Genomic DNA, 14,567 nt, shown 5'->3' on the forward strand with positions numbered 1-14,567 from the left:
TGCTGTTGGTGCTAAGGGGCAAATCTGATTATTTTTTATGTTTATGGTTTCTTGCTTTTTTTGTTGCTTTTGAGGGAAAGGGGGTGGCTACCCGTTTTATTGCAAGCATAATACTTTTATCTACACTCTGTTTCACGCAATTTGTAAAACTACTCCACCCTGAATGTTTTTTTCAATTTTTCCAATTTTTCCATTTCCCCCCGGGAAAAAACAGGGCAAAACCCTTTTTCCCCCCTCATGGCTTCAAAATTTCCAGAATTTTTACATCTTTACTTGGGAGTAAGTCACCCTGAGTTCAGCAGGGCTTAACTCCCAAGTCAGTAAGCATATAAAGACGGCAACCTAAGACGGGTCTGCTGGGTTTACAAGTTCGCTGTGCTTTCCCGCGGAAGCCAACAGAGAAATCCATTCCGTGGAGGCTGCGATCAAACGGCAGCCAAAGAAATGGCAAAATATAATAATAATATATATTATTTATACCCCGCACATCTGTCTGGGTTTATTTTATTTTTAAAAATATTTATTTGTATGTGCGCACGCAGAAAATCATTACTATCTCATATTAAAAATTGGGAGATGGTGGCTCTTAGTACAGCCCTCCAGTGTACAATAGTGGCCAAAATTGTGGAACCTTCTGGAAAAAAATGTATTTCCGAGGTTTGATGGTTCATAACACCACTTTGTTTTGGAGTAATACCAGTGCTTTTTTTTCTGTGGTGACGCAGGGGGATGCATACCCCTAAACATTTTGTGAATTTAATGGGCGAAGAACTTCACTGTATTTATTTCCCCCAATTTGAACTGTATTTATTTCCCCCCGGTGGCAATTTTATTGAGTCAAAATGACAGTACCCCTAAACATTTTTTTTTTTTAGAAAAAAGCACTGAATTATACTATAAAATTATATATCAATGGAAAGATAATTTAATGAAGAATGTAATGCAATAACTTTTAGGAAGCATTATTTATTACAGCAGCAGTCATAAAGAAGAAACGTGAAACGCACAGAAAAAACGAGATACACAGGTTAAATTGCCGTGTTGGCACTTTGCGATAAGTGGGTTTTGGGTTGCAGTTTGGGCACTTGGTCTCTAAAAGGTTCGCCATCACTGCTCTAAACCATGGCAATAAATATGGTTTATCATGGCATCTGAATGCAGCCCATCTCTTGGTTGTGACCTGGGAAACCTAGTTGTAATTAGGAATGGGTGAATCTGCCAGTTTCAGTTTCCAATACTTTATCATTTTCCCCATATTAAATTCAGTTTGTCGCATTTCCACTTCAGTAGTCCTCATGAAAATTTGTCAGCGTTTTCACGAGCATTGCTTTTAATATATACGTTTTTGTATGCAGTTTTCCCTAATGTAACACATCTTTGCAAAGCAATTTCCCCTAACATAAATGCATTTGTGTGTGCGTTATCATTAATATATGCTTTTGTATGCACACTTTCCCTAATATACACATTATTGCACAAATTGGGTTTTTGTTTGTTTGTTGTTTGTTGGAAAACTACATCGCAAAATTCAGAGAAATGAAAATTTTAAAGGATAGTTGTGTTGTAAATAACTATACAACTTTTGGAAGACCCCTGAAGCAGCCCTGTACAGGGAGGTTTTTTATGTTTGATGTTTTATTGGGCTTTTATATTTGTTGGAAGCTGCCCAGAGTGGCCGGGGCAAGCCAGTCAGATGGGTAGGGTACAAATAAGAAAATTATTTTAATAATAATAATAATAATAATAATAATAATAATAATTAATAATTGGTTTGTGTATTGTTTTGGTAAGTGTGAATCTGATTCACATTAAATTGCAATCCAAACTGAATATCTGCGCCCCTCCCGCATCCCTAGGTGTGGTCGCTGGTCTGTGAGATCTCAATCAGAATGCCGAAATAGGTAAGATGAAACTTTTAATTTGACCACTCTGGCGTTGTAGTGTGTGTGTGCATGGACACACACTCTCTCACACTCTTTAGGGTTGTATTGTACTCATTTCACAGATCATCTTCCTTCTGCATGGCAAGGGGTGCTGTATAACTCTGAACTTTGCCTATGCCAACAAAAAACTCTGCTGTACTTATTTCTTTCCCTCTCTCTTTTCTTTCCCCATATCGTCTGCCTTTCTGGAGCTCAGAGTGCAAATTAAATCCGTGTTGTTTGCAAAAGTGGTGTAATTTTGATTCTCAAGGTTTGCTGTTTCTTAGAGAAGTAGGTTATCAATGACTGCTAACCCCGAGGACTATGTTCTGCCTCCAGTGGCAGAGACTAGAGTACAGTACCAAGTTCTGAAAACCATGGTGAGGGGAGAGTTCTATTGCACTCAGGTCCTGCTTGTGTGCTTTCCATAGACTTCTTGCTGACCACTGTTAAAATAGGATATTTGGCAAGTTGGTTCTAGAACCACAGATTCTTCTTTTTTTTTGGGGGGGGGGTTTCTTCCACCCAAAAACGATCTTTATTGAAACTTAACTTATATATATAATAACCAAAATTCCCAATGATTCCCTCACATAAAATATAATATCTAAATTACAACAGCTGCATAATTATGCACTTAATTATAAAATGCAGCACTCACCCTCTACTTCCCTCCACAGCAATTTGACTTCTTTATATTTCTTTCTACCTTTCCCCCCTTGCATTCTGTAATAATTTTTGTTTGTTAAATTCTGATTTTTCCTTTTCTTTATTGGTTTTGTTATTGCTTACATTTTTTATTCTAAGCCTATTAGCATGTCATTTTTAGAACAATATTTTGAACAATCGCTATTTAGCACCATTACATTACAAAACGATAGGAAATTATTATCGAAAATTTACACTCTGTTATTGGACTATGATTTGATGGATGAAGAAGTAAAAGAAACAATGGTCAAATGGGCACAAGATATCTACCACGCTTTATATTTAGAACAGTGGGAGAAACTCTGGCGTGAGGATATTCGCTTTACCGCCTGCTATATGATAAGGAAAATTTTGTTAAAATGTTTTACAGGTGGTATTTAACACCAGTTAAACTCGCCAAAATTTATAAATTAAAATCCAACCTTTGTTGGAAATGTAACAAAGAACCTGGAATAATAATTCATATGTATTGGGGTTGCAAGGAAATAAAGAAGTTTTGGGGAATAATCCAGGAGGAACTTAAGAAAATGCTTAAAAAAACCTTGATAAAAAATCACGAAGCTTATCTGTTAGGGTTGGTTGGCAAAGACATAGTACATATGGGGAAAAAATTTTTTTATATGCAAGAACATCTGCCAGGGTAGTGATTGCCACTAAATGGAAATCCCAGGACACGCCAACAAAGGAAGAGTGGATTTGTAAATTGAGTATATAGAATGGGCAAAATTAACTTCAATTATAAGATATCAATCAAATCAAAAGTTAAGAATGGAGTGGAAGTATTTCGAAGATTTTATGTCAAAATATAGAACCACAGCTTATTATTATATTCTAGCATGTCAGAAGCTACACAAAATATTTGGCATGCAAACCTTTGGGCAGACTTGAGATTGGACACCCCTAAAAATGTGTCGTAAATTATATTTAGTTCTCCTCTCCTGTGCCTCAATCCTTTCCCCCTTATCTCAAACTGGCAGCGCTGTCCTATTGCTAGTGCAAAGTGAGAACATAAGAAGACCTTCATAGACCGCAGTATGGTCAGGGAAATCCAGTCACATAATTTTTGTTGCATCAGTTATTAAATATGGAGGTGATCATTATTATATAGGAGTTTATGGATCGGGAACCTCAAGGCTAGATTGCTGCAATGCACTGTATATGTAGGGCTGCCCTTGGGCCTCATTCAGGAGGTCCAGCTGGTGCACAATGTGGTGATCAGACTATTGATACTTACTTTATTTATTTCTTTACACCATTTCTAGAACACACACACTTTCTCTGTGCAATGTGCAGAAAACTTTAGGCAAGAACAGACCACTTAAGCGACAAATACTACACAAATACAGAGCTAACTTATAAGAATGTTACATTAATACGGTACAAAGCATAAACAGATATCCTGCAGCAGAAGGAAGGAAAGAGGGAGAGAAGGCAGCTGGCTGGAAGAGGCAGCGTGGGGAGAGGCAATGGAACTCAAATATATGCTTTATTAACAATAGTGCAGTAACTCCCCCTTACATCTCAGACCAGCCAGTACGGAGAAATTATCTTAGTGCTCTAGATAGTATACCCTGTGGGTGTGAGCTTAATCTGTTTTCTGTCTGTTTTGATGCCATGTGCACAACTGCATGCAAGGCTTAACATCTGCACATGTACTCATTCTAGAAGACAATACTTTATGCTTGGTAATTGTTTCAAAACATTTCAGTAAAGTTTGTAATAATAATAATAATAATAATAATAATAAGAAGAAGAAGAAGAAGAAGAAGAACAACAACAACAACTACTAGTTAACATCAGGCCACCTATCTACCTTGCAAAAAGCAGCTGCCCGTGAGAGGCTTTTGTTGGTGGGAGTTTATTTTCTTTTTCTTTTTCATGTTCAAAGATCTTTATTGAAACTTAACATATATACATAATAACCAAAATTCCCAATGATTCCCTCATATAAAATATAATATCTAAATTACAACAGCTACATAATTATACAGTTAATTATAAAAGCCACCACCCACCCTCTGTTCCCCTCCACAGCAATTCGACTCCTTTATATTCCTTTCTACCTTTTTTCTTTGCGTTCTATAATAAATTATTTTTGTTAAATTCTGATTTTTCCTTCTTTCTTTATTGGTTTTGTTATTGCTTATATGTTTTTATTCTAAGCCTATTGGCATGTCGATTTTAGAACAATATTTTGACATATAATCTTCGAAATACTTCTACTCCATTCTTAACTTTTGATTTGATTGGTATCTTATAACTGAGGTTAATTTTTGCCAATTCTATATACTCACTTAATTTGCAAATCTACTCTTCTTTTGTTAGTGTGTCCTGAGATTTCCATTTAGTGGCAATCACTACCCTGGCAGCTGTTCTTGCATATAAAAAAATTGTTTTTTTCATATGTGTTATGTCTTTGCCCACCAACCTTAACAGATAAGCTTCAGGATTTTTTAGCAAAGTTTTTTTTTTTGCATTTTCTTAAGTTCCTCATGCATTATTCCCCAAAACTTCTTTATTTCCTTGCAACCCCAACACATATGAATTATCATTCCAGGTTCTTTGTTACATTTCCAACAATGGTTGGAAATTTCTTTGCGTTCTATAATAAATTATTTTTGTTAAATTCTGATTTTTCCTTCTTTCTTTATTGGTTTTGTTATTGCTTATATGTTTTTATTCTAAGCCTATTAGCATGTCGATTTTAGAACAATATTTTGACATATAATATTCGAAATACTTCTACTCCATTCTTAACTTTTGATTTGATTGGTATCTTATAACTGAGGTTAATTTTTGCCAATTCTATATACTCACTTAATTTGCAAATCTACTCTTCTTTTGTTAGTGTGTCCTGAGATTTCCATTTAGTGGCAATCACTACCCTGGCAGCTGTTCTTGCATATAAAAAAATTGTTTTTTTCATATGTGTTATGTCTTTGCCCACCAACCTTAACAGATAAGCTTCAGGATTTTTTAGCAAAGTTTTTTTTTTTGCATTTTCTTAAGTTCCTCATGCATTATTCCCCAAAACTTCTTTATTTCCTTGCAACCCCAACACATATGAATTATCATTCCAGGTTCTTTGTTACATTTCCAACAATGGTTGGAGTTTATTTTCAATAGGGTCGGGGTTTTATGGGGATGAGGGACCAACTCCCTTCTCTTGCGGGGGCCCAATTAGTGCCATTGCCTTCCGTTAAGAGTTTGGGTGTAATCCTTGACGCCTCCCTTTCCATGGAGGCGCAGGTTACAGCAACAGCCAAGGCGACATTTTTCCACCTTCGCCGCATCAAACAGTTGGTCCCTTACCTTTCCCACCCCAACCTGGCCACAGTGATCCATGTGATGGTCATCTCCAGGCTTGACTCCTGTAATTTGCTCTACGCGGGGCTGCCCTTGAAGCTGTCCCAGAAACTCCAGCGGGTGCAGAATGCTGCAGCGAGGCTCCTCATGGGGTCTCTGCCATGGGAGCATATTCACCCAGTGCTTTTCCAGCTGCACTGGCTCCCGGTGGAGTACAGGGTCAGATTTAAGGTGCTGCTTTTGACCTTTGAAGCCCTTCACAGCCTAGGACCCTCGTACCTACGGGACTGCCTCTCCTGGTATGCCCCACGGAGAGCCTCAAGGTCCATAAATAGCAACACCCTAGTGGTCTCAGGCCCTAAGGAAGTTAGATTGGCTTCAACCAGAGCCAGGGCCTTTTCAACTCTGGCCCCGGCCTGGTGGAACGCTCTGTCTCATGAGACCAGGGCCCTGCAGGATCTGATTTCTTTCCACAGGGCCTGTAAGACAGAGTTGTTCCGCCTGGCCTTTGGCTTGGAGCCAATTTGATTCCCTCCCTCTTTCTTTTTTCTTTTCCTTTCTCTTCCTGCGATGATGCTACATTTTAATATTTTAATGTTAATTGTTGTATTTTGTTTTTAAGTTGTATTCATTCAACTTGCTTTTATTATTGCTTGTTAGCCGCCCTGAGCCCGGCCTTGGCTGGAGAGGGCGGGGTATAAATAAAAATTATTATTATTATTATTAATAGGGCTAGACCCTACTGAGCCCTCAGACCGTTAGTCTGATTAGCTGCAGCTGTTCAGGACTCTCCCCAAATCAGCCCACCTGAAAAGGAGTTGCCTCTTTGGGCCACCCACTTTATTGTTTCATTGGACATTGTGTGTGGTGTCCCTTTCTCTGGAAGGTTTGTTTTCCTCTAGACCAGGGTTTCCCAAACTTGGGTCTCCTGCTTTTTGTACTACAGTTCTCATCATCCATGGCTACTGGATCTGCTAGCTAGGACTGATGGCATTTGTAGTCCCCAAACAGCTGGAGACCCAAGTTTGGGAAACACACCTGTAGGTCATTTCTTGGTTGAGAGGCTGGATGTGGTATGGACTAGTGGAAGTGGTTTCATATTCCTGGAGTGCACAGAACTGTGGCCCTTCCCAGGTGTGAGGCAGAAGGGAATGTGGAGTTTTTTTTCGTCCCAGGTGAGAGCTGGAGTGTGAGTCACACCCATTTCTTATTTTTGTAAATTTCTCCTTGTGGATGTTCCCCTGACGCAGTCCTCTGCTGCTTGTCTGTGTTCCTAAGGTAGGTCATGGATGTTGTATGTCTGGGTCAGGGGGGTGGATGGGAGCTGGACTGCCAACCTTGTGGTGACAGGTTGGTGGGCATTCTCTGTGGTGGCCCCTAAGTTGTGGAACTTCCTCCACATCTGACACCTTCATTATACAGCTTCTGCAGGATGCTGAAGACAAATCTCTGTATCCTAGCTTTTGATACTTGAGGTGTAAATTCATAGGACCCACCTTATTTTTATGATTGTATGTTGTTTTAAGCTACTTTTTTGAATGATGTGTTTTAATTTTGTAACCTGCCCTGGGACTTTGGGTGCAAAGAGTGGATAATAAATAAATAAGTAAGTATAATCCCAGTTCAATCACTGAAATCAATGGCAAGAGTGTTGTTGGTCATTCCCCAAGCTGGTGAGGCTCATTTGACAAGAACAAGAAACTGAGCCTTTAGTGTCATGGGCCCATTATTGTCAAATCTCTCTGCCAATAGAGATTCATTGGGCGCCTTCTGTGCCAGATTTCAAACGCTGCTGAAAACTTTTCTATTCAGTCAGGCTTATGCTGGCAATTAAGAATAGGTCTCTCCGTAACAGCTGATATCTGGTTCTAACTTTTTAATATGGTTTTAATTCAATGGCACTGCATTTTATTTCATTTTAAAAAAAACAGTAGTGATATCAAAACATTTAAAGTAAATAAGTAAGTAAATACAGTATTACTGTCCCGTGTTATCCTGCAGAACACAGTAATTTTTTTCCAGACCAGAAAGGCAGGCAACACAGTCGTACCTTGGTTCCCAAACGCTGAAAACCCGGAAATGTTCAGTATTCAAATGTTTTTCGGAAGCCAAACATCTGATACGGTTGTCTGCTCTTTGGGGTGGTGGTGGTGGGGGCGCCTGCACCAATCAGAAGCTGTGCCTTGGTTTTCGAGCATTTCAGAAGTCAAACAGACTTCCAGAATGGAATAGGTTTGGTGCTTTTGTTTTTGCTATTTATTTTGCGTTTTTGTTTTTGAGACTTTTTCTGTTAATTTTTATCCTCTACAATACTGTCTTATTTATTTTATAGTACAGTATATTGATTATTGCTTTTATTTTATGGATCAGTGGTCTCATAAGATAGTAAAATTCATGTTAAATTGCTGTTTTACGGGTTGTTTTTAAAAGTCTGGAATGGATTAATCTGTTTTGCATTACTTTCCATGGGAAAGTGCGCCTTGGTTTTGGAACGCTTTGTTTTTGGAACGGACTACCAGAATGGATGGGACGCAGGTGGCACTGTGGGTTAAACCACAGAGCATAGGACTTGCCGATCAGAAGGTCGGCGGTTCGAATCCCCGTGATGCGGTGAGCTCCTGTTGCTCGGTCCCTGCTCCTGCCAACCTAGCAGTTCAAAAGCACGTCAAAGTGCAAGTAGATAAATAGGTACCGCTCCGGCGGGAAGGTAAACGGCGTTTCCATGCATTGCTCTGGTTTGCCAGAAGTGGCTTAGTCATGCTGGCCACATGACCCGGAAGCTGTACGCCGGCTCCCTCGGCCAATAAAGCGAGATCAGCGCCGCAACCCCAGAGTTGGCCACGACTGGACCTAATGGTCAGGGGTCCCTTTACCTTTACCTTACCAGAACGCATTAAGTTTGAGAACCAAGGTACCACTGTACTGTCTTTGGATGGTCTAAGCAAACACGGGGGAAAGGAGGTGTGGCCCATTGGCTTGATGTAGAAGCTCTCCTGTTCAATTCCTGACATCCCAAGTTACCTGGTTTGGGTAGCAGATCTCAGCAAAGGCTTCACTTGGCGAGCCACAACCAATCAGAGTAGATCACACTGGGCTACTGTTGTGGACCAGTGGTTATAGCTCAGTATGGCCTTCCTCAACCTGGGGCTTTCCAGATGTCGCTGAATAACAACTCTCATTGTTCCTGACCATTGGCTGTGCTAGCTGGGGCAGATGGGTATTGAGGTCAAAAAACATGTGGTGATTACCAGGTTGAGGAAAGTTGGCTTGAGGCATCTTCCTATGCATCCTCCCAGGGGTAAGGAGTGGCTATTAAAAGCAGCGCATAAGCAGGCACTAAATGCCTCCCTCTCCCATGAATATGTGTGCAGCTTACTTTGCAACTGGATTCCAGCCCCCCAACCCCTGGTAAGTTGACTGAAGAGAGCTTGTTGGCAATGCAAGAACTGAAACCACAATGCCTGCCTTTCATTTACAATCTAGAGGCTCAAGGATGGGGAGCTGGGGTTTTTTTTTCCAGGGGTGGGGGAAATCAGTTTTTGTTTTGGCTTGGAGATTAAATGTTTATGGCAAGTGTCCCTCCAGGAATGACTGCCAAAAGTGTACCCTTCCATATTGGAATTCCCTGACCATGAAACATCTGCATTGAATACACTTGGAATCAAGTCCGCCAGCAAGGGATGGAAGGGGAATTCAATTTTGTCTAAACTGCCTCCTGTTCCCCATTGGAGCTGGTTTTTTTTTTTTTTTTTAACCTACCAATTGAAGCATAATTGACTCTTTTTCTTAGAACCTCAGAGTCTTTCCTGGTATTTTGAAAAGAAAAGAAAAAACACCAAGCATTTTTAGACTTAAGCTCTGACCTAACACCAGAAATACAATACCATAACTTCCTTGTAATGGGTAGAGGTGGGAGAGAAAAGCTGTTGGGAGAGGGGGCAGAACTATGCTGATTTTCAGTTTCTTTTCTTTCTTTTTTTAAAGAAAGAAACTCCAATGTGGCTTTTGTACAGGGGAGCAATGGGTGGGTGGAGTGTCTCAGGTAAGTTCCTGAACCAACAGGGCAATAAAGCCCCAGGAACATAATTACCTTATACGGAGTCAGAGCACTGGTCCCTCTACCTGAGTATTGTCTGTAGTGACTAGCTGTGGCTCTCTAGGATTTTGGGTGGGGTGGGGGGTGGGGTCTTTCCCAGCCCAACCTGGAGATACTGGAGATTGAACCAGGAATCTCCTGCATGTAAAAGCAAAAACACTATCATAGACTTAGGATCCTTCCCCAGCTGTGGTGCATTAAAAAAAAAATCTTGGGTGGTGGAACTGGATGTTTGGTGCATGGGACCCGCTTCTCAACGAAGAAGCAAGAAGAACCTCAAAATGCTGTTTTAAAAAAAGGAAAAATTCCTTCCAGTAGCACCTTAAAGACCAACTAAGTTAGTTCTTGGTATGAGCTTTCGTGTGCATGCACACTTCTTCAGATACACACTGAAGTATTCTGAAGAATACACACTGTGTATTCTTCAGATACACAGATACTGTGTATCTGAAGAAGTGTGCATGCACACGAAAGCTCATACCAAGAACTAACTTAGTTGGTCTTTAAGGTGCTACTGGAAGGAATTTTTTTATTTTGTTTTGACTATGGCAGACCAACACGGCTACCTATCTGTAACTTAAAAAAAGGAGTATTTTATGAAGTAGCAAAATCTCCTCTTAAAATAGTGTAGCACTTCTTCAGGGAGAAGAACAGGAACAGTGAAATCAAAAATAAATAGAGGCTGTTATAGACATACCCACTGGTTATAATTGAAGGAGCCATCCTTTAAAAAACAAGCACATCTTAATACAACAAACCTCAACTAAATCCAAACACAGCTGCAGCCAGCGGAAAATAACACATGGTATCCTACCAAATCTAAAGGCTTGTGCATTTTTTTATTTAAAAAGCCATTGTTGTTGTTGACCATCTTGCTGTATGAAAAAAGGGGAGGGGATTTAAACATCTATATGAAACCGCTGGAGAGATCATCCAGGGGTTTGGGCTGGGTGTTCACCATTATACTCAGCTCTACCTCTCCTTTAAATCAGAACCGGTGAAGGCAGTGAAGGTCCTGTGTGAGTGTCTGGAGGCAGTTGGAGGATGGATGGCAGTTAACAGATTGAGGTTGAATCCTGACAAGACAGAAGTACTGTTTCTGGGGGACAGGGGATGGGGAGTCCTGAATGGGGTAGCTGTGCCCCTGAAGGACCAGGAGCATAGCCTGAGGGTCATTTTGGACTCATAGCTGTCCATGGAGGCACAGGTCAATTCTGCCTACCTGTTCCACCTGGTACAATGGCTGAGACCTTACCTGTCTGTGCACTGTCTTGCCAGAGTGGTGCATGCTCTGGTTATCTCCTGCTTGGCATAATCAGACTTCCAGGACACATTCCAGTCAGGGAAAGACACATTTGAGGGCAGGCCAGTGAGGGGTGTAGCTTGGGGAGGGCTGGATAGTTGCATTTGCCCCCCTCTGCCTGAGTTTCCCTAACTCCTGAGACAAGGGAACTAAAGGTGTCCTCAGCCCACACATCAGAGCTGGTCATAGGTGTGTGTGGCTGATAGCATACATCAGTGTGCTGACACGTAGTGTGTGGAGTGTGGTTTTCATCTAGCTTCTCACCTGTGCTTGACCTAGAGCAGCAATGGTGATCCTGCAGCATTCCAGGTGTCTGTGGACTCTCAATGCCCCTCTACCACAGTCAACATGGTAATTGGTCAGGGATGTTGGAAGTTGTAGTTCAGCAACATTTGGACAACTACAGGCTCACCAACCTTAGTTCGGAGGATGGATGTGCTGCAGCAGGGAAGGTATAGGGCAGGGGTCTGCAACCCGTGGCTCCGGAGCCGCATGTGGCTCTTTTACACCTTTGCCGCGGCTCCGGGGCGGATACTAGCGAGGGGAGGAGGTGCATTGTACGCCCCGACACTCCCCACTGTGGCGGGCGCTGTACTGGCTGTGACGTCGCATGGGGGTGGTGCGTGAGTTAGTCACGCACCGTCCCGACGTCACCTTCCCGCCCACGCGCCCGCTACATTGTAAGGGGCATGTACGCTGGTCACTGCATTGAAAGGGGGCATGTACGCTGGTCACTGTTTTGAAGGGGAGTGAAGAACACACACACAAAAAAAGGTAACTTGTTAATTTAACGTTTATTTCTATGAGGAGGAGTAATTCTGAGGGGTCAAACAAAGAAATAATAAAAAAGTGACAAAAAAGTTATTTTTATAATGACGAGTATTGCGGCTCCCAGTTTTTTTTTCTTCAGAAACGTGTCCAAGTGGCTCTTTTTGTCTTAAAGGTTGCAGACCCCTGGTATAGGGCAATGGGCCTTCTTTCTCCTCCCTGCCCAGACACTGGATTCCTTCTGGAGACAGAACAGGTTTCTTCTGACTGGGAGATGCCCCTGTGCATGTGGAATAGCTAGTGGAGATGCTCCTTCATCCCCAGCCACATTGAGCATTCTGGGTTACCTACGGTGCCCAGATTGTGTGAACTCACCAGAAGTTCAGAGTGACCAAGTGACAGGAGCCCAACTGCGTCTCTTTAGGATGTGTATTCGTTTATGACATTTGGGTTGCCTTGATTGCCTGTGTCGGGTGATTTCTATTACAGAGGCGGTGCCGTATAGGTGGGGAGAAATCGAGGCAGCATGAAATTCAAGACCTGTGGCTCAAAGAGGCGTTTGTTCCCTTGGCTTGACTGCTACGTAGCAAACCATTTATTTTCGTTTCTTTCACCAAAGAGACTTGCCTTGTCTTTCATTCCCTTTGGCTCCCCCAGCTAAGCCTGTGTAATTGTATGAAAAGCATTTCCTCCTGTTACATTTTTTTTAAAGGGGGAAACCCACGAAACCAGCTGTTTTCTATTACATTTTGTTTTACTTGCGCATGAACACACACACACAACTCTCTCCAGCAATAAAAGGCACTGCAGTAAAGCCTGTTCAATGTGAATGGCGGGAAAATCACACACACTTCTCCATACAGATGTACTTACTACTATTCCTCCTCCTCCTCCTCCTCCTCCTCCTCCTCCTCCTCCTCCTCCTCCTAATACATTAATGTGTAATTGTATTTAATCAAATTCCTTTTTATAGGAATTGTATGGGCCTTTGCGGTGCACCCAGAGAGCTCATTTGAGTGTGATGTCCATTGATATTTGCAAAAAAGCCAACATGACCTTTTAATGATCCTAACAGAATGCTTTCATTAATATTGAATGTCACTTGGCTGCTAAACTCAACTTTCTTAATGCTATTATTATCTTATTATATTTGTGATACTTAAGAGAGAGCTTGGCATCTTAGACCTACCTCAGCTCTGAATGTGACCTATAGCTTGGAATGTGTGTATTCTTTAGTTACATGAGAACGTTAGGCGGGGGGGGGGGGGACGACGACACTGGGGAAGCTGTGTGCCACCAGATGTTTTGGACTACAACTCCCATCAGCCCCAGGTAAAATGGCCAATGGCCGTGGTTGATGCAGCAATATCTGGGGGGGACAGAATCTCTGACTCCTGTCTAGGATGTCAGAATAAGTGCAGAATTGAACTTCTTCAGCTGTCCTCTTTACATACACAAAAGTTTTCAAGCAACTTTCTGGCCCTTTGATTGCAAATATATGCTTGAAAGTGTATACATGGTTTGCAACCTGTAATTGATTAATTGGTTATATTAATTGATTCTAAAACCTTCTTTTAACTGATTAAAAGATTAACTGGATTATCAGTCAGCACATTTCAAAAAAGTTCATTATTTTTTAATACAATACTTATATAAAGGGTTGTATCAAGTGTTTGCCCTCCTTACTGTAGACCTATTGATGGGCACGACTTAGGCCCATTAATTTCAAGTAAAACTTAGTTGGCTGCAACTCAAAAACTGTAACTGCTAGGTTCCATCTTAAAAGAAGGCACACCCTCCCCCCCCTTTACTTCCTTACATGAACATGCCCAAAACATTTAAAGATTCAACATTCCTGGAATAAAATTAGGATCCACAAACACACTTGCTAGCTCGCCAGCGATACTTGGCAGAATTCAGGAGAATGAGGAAAAGGCAGGGGCTGCCCGGGATGCAGCACTGAACCTTGTTATCAGGGCTGAAGCCTGTCTGGACCTCTGCCGTCAACTGCATAGAAACGCAAGGAAGGAAGCAGATGGTGGGTTGCGGAGGAGAGTGTTTTGCAAGCTAAGCAAGTCTGCAACCCTTCTGACTTCTCTGGTATGTGGGCATGATGGAAGGGCAGTCCAGTGGTTGCACTGCAGAACTGGGATTTTTGCAGCCCCGAACTGAGGGACCCTATAATAAAGCACATCAGTTTAGAAAGATAGTTACATGAGGGAGCTCTGTGGCTTATCTTTTCATTCCCCCGCGCCATTGGATCAGATCTGCCCCCAGTTTCCACTGCTATCATCTGGTGGGACTTGAGCCTAGTCCTTTAATGAACCCAGTAGTTAGGTTAGCCAGAAACCTCTCCACTTTGAAGAAGAATTGTTTATTATACAGTCACAGACCAATAAATTTTTGTACAGAAACAGAATATGTGTCACAACAATGGGAAAACAAATACTTCTAAATATGCAGC

The 14,567-nt window shown here is 41.6% G+C and overlaps 1 protein-coding gene across 5 annotated transcripts in view; it reads left to right on the forward strand.

Moving 5' to 3' along the window:
• KIAA1210 overlaps positions 1-14,567 on the forward strand; it is a 63,808-nt gene that overhangs the window by 18,215 nt on the left and 31,026 nt on the right. For 3 of the 5 annotated variants that reach the window (XM_079962690.1, XM_079962688.1, XM_079962691.1), the window contains exon 2: positions 1,857-1,900. In XM_079962690.1, coding sequence (XP_079818816.1) covers positions 1,857-1,900 — 44 coding nt within the window. Of the gene's footprint in view, positions 1-1,856; positions 1,902-6,867; positions 7,228-14,567 lie in introns of those variants that run through there. The other 2 variants (XM_079962689.1, XM_079962692.1) reach the window with 2 other exon arrangements.

This window comes from Podarcis cretensis (genome assembly GCF_951804945.1).
Source record: "Podarcis cretensis genome assembly, chromosome: Z".
Taxonomy (NCBI): Eukaryota; Metazoa; Chordata; class Lepidosauria; order Squamata; family Lacertidae; genus Podarcis; species Podarcis cretensis.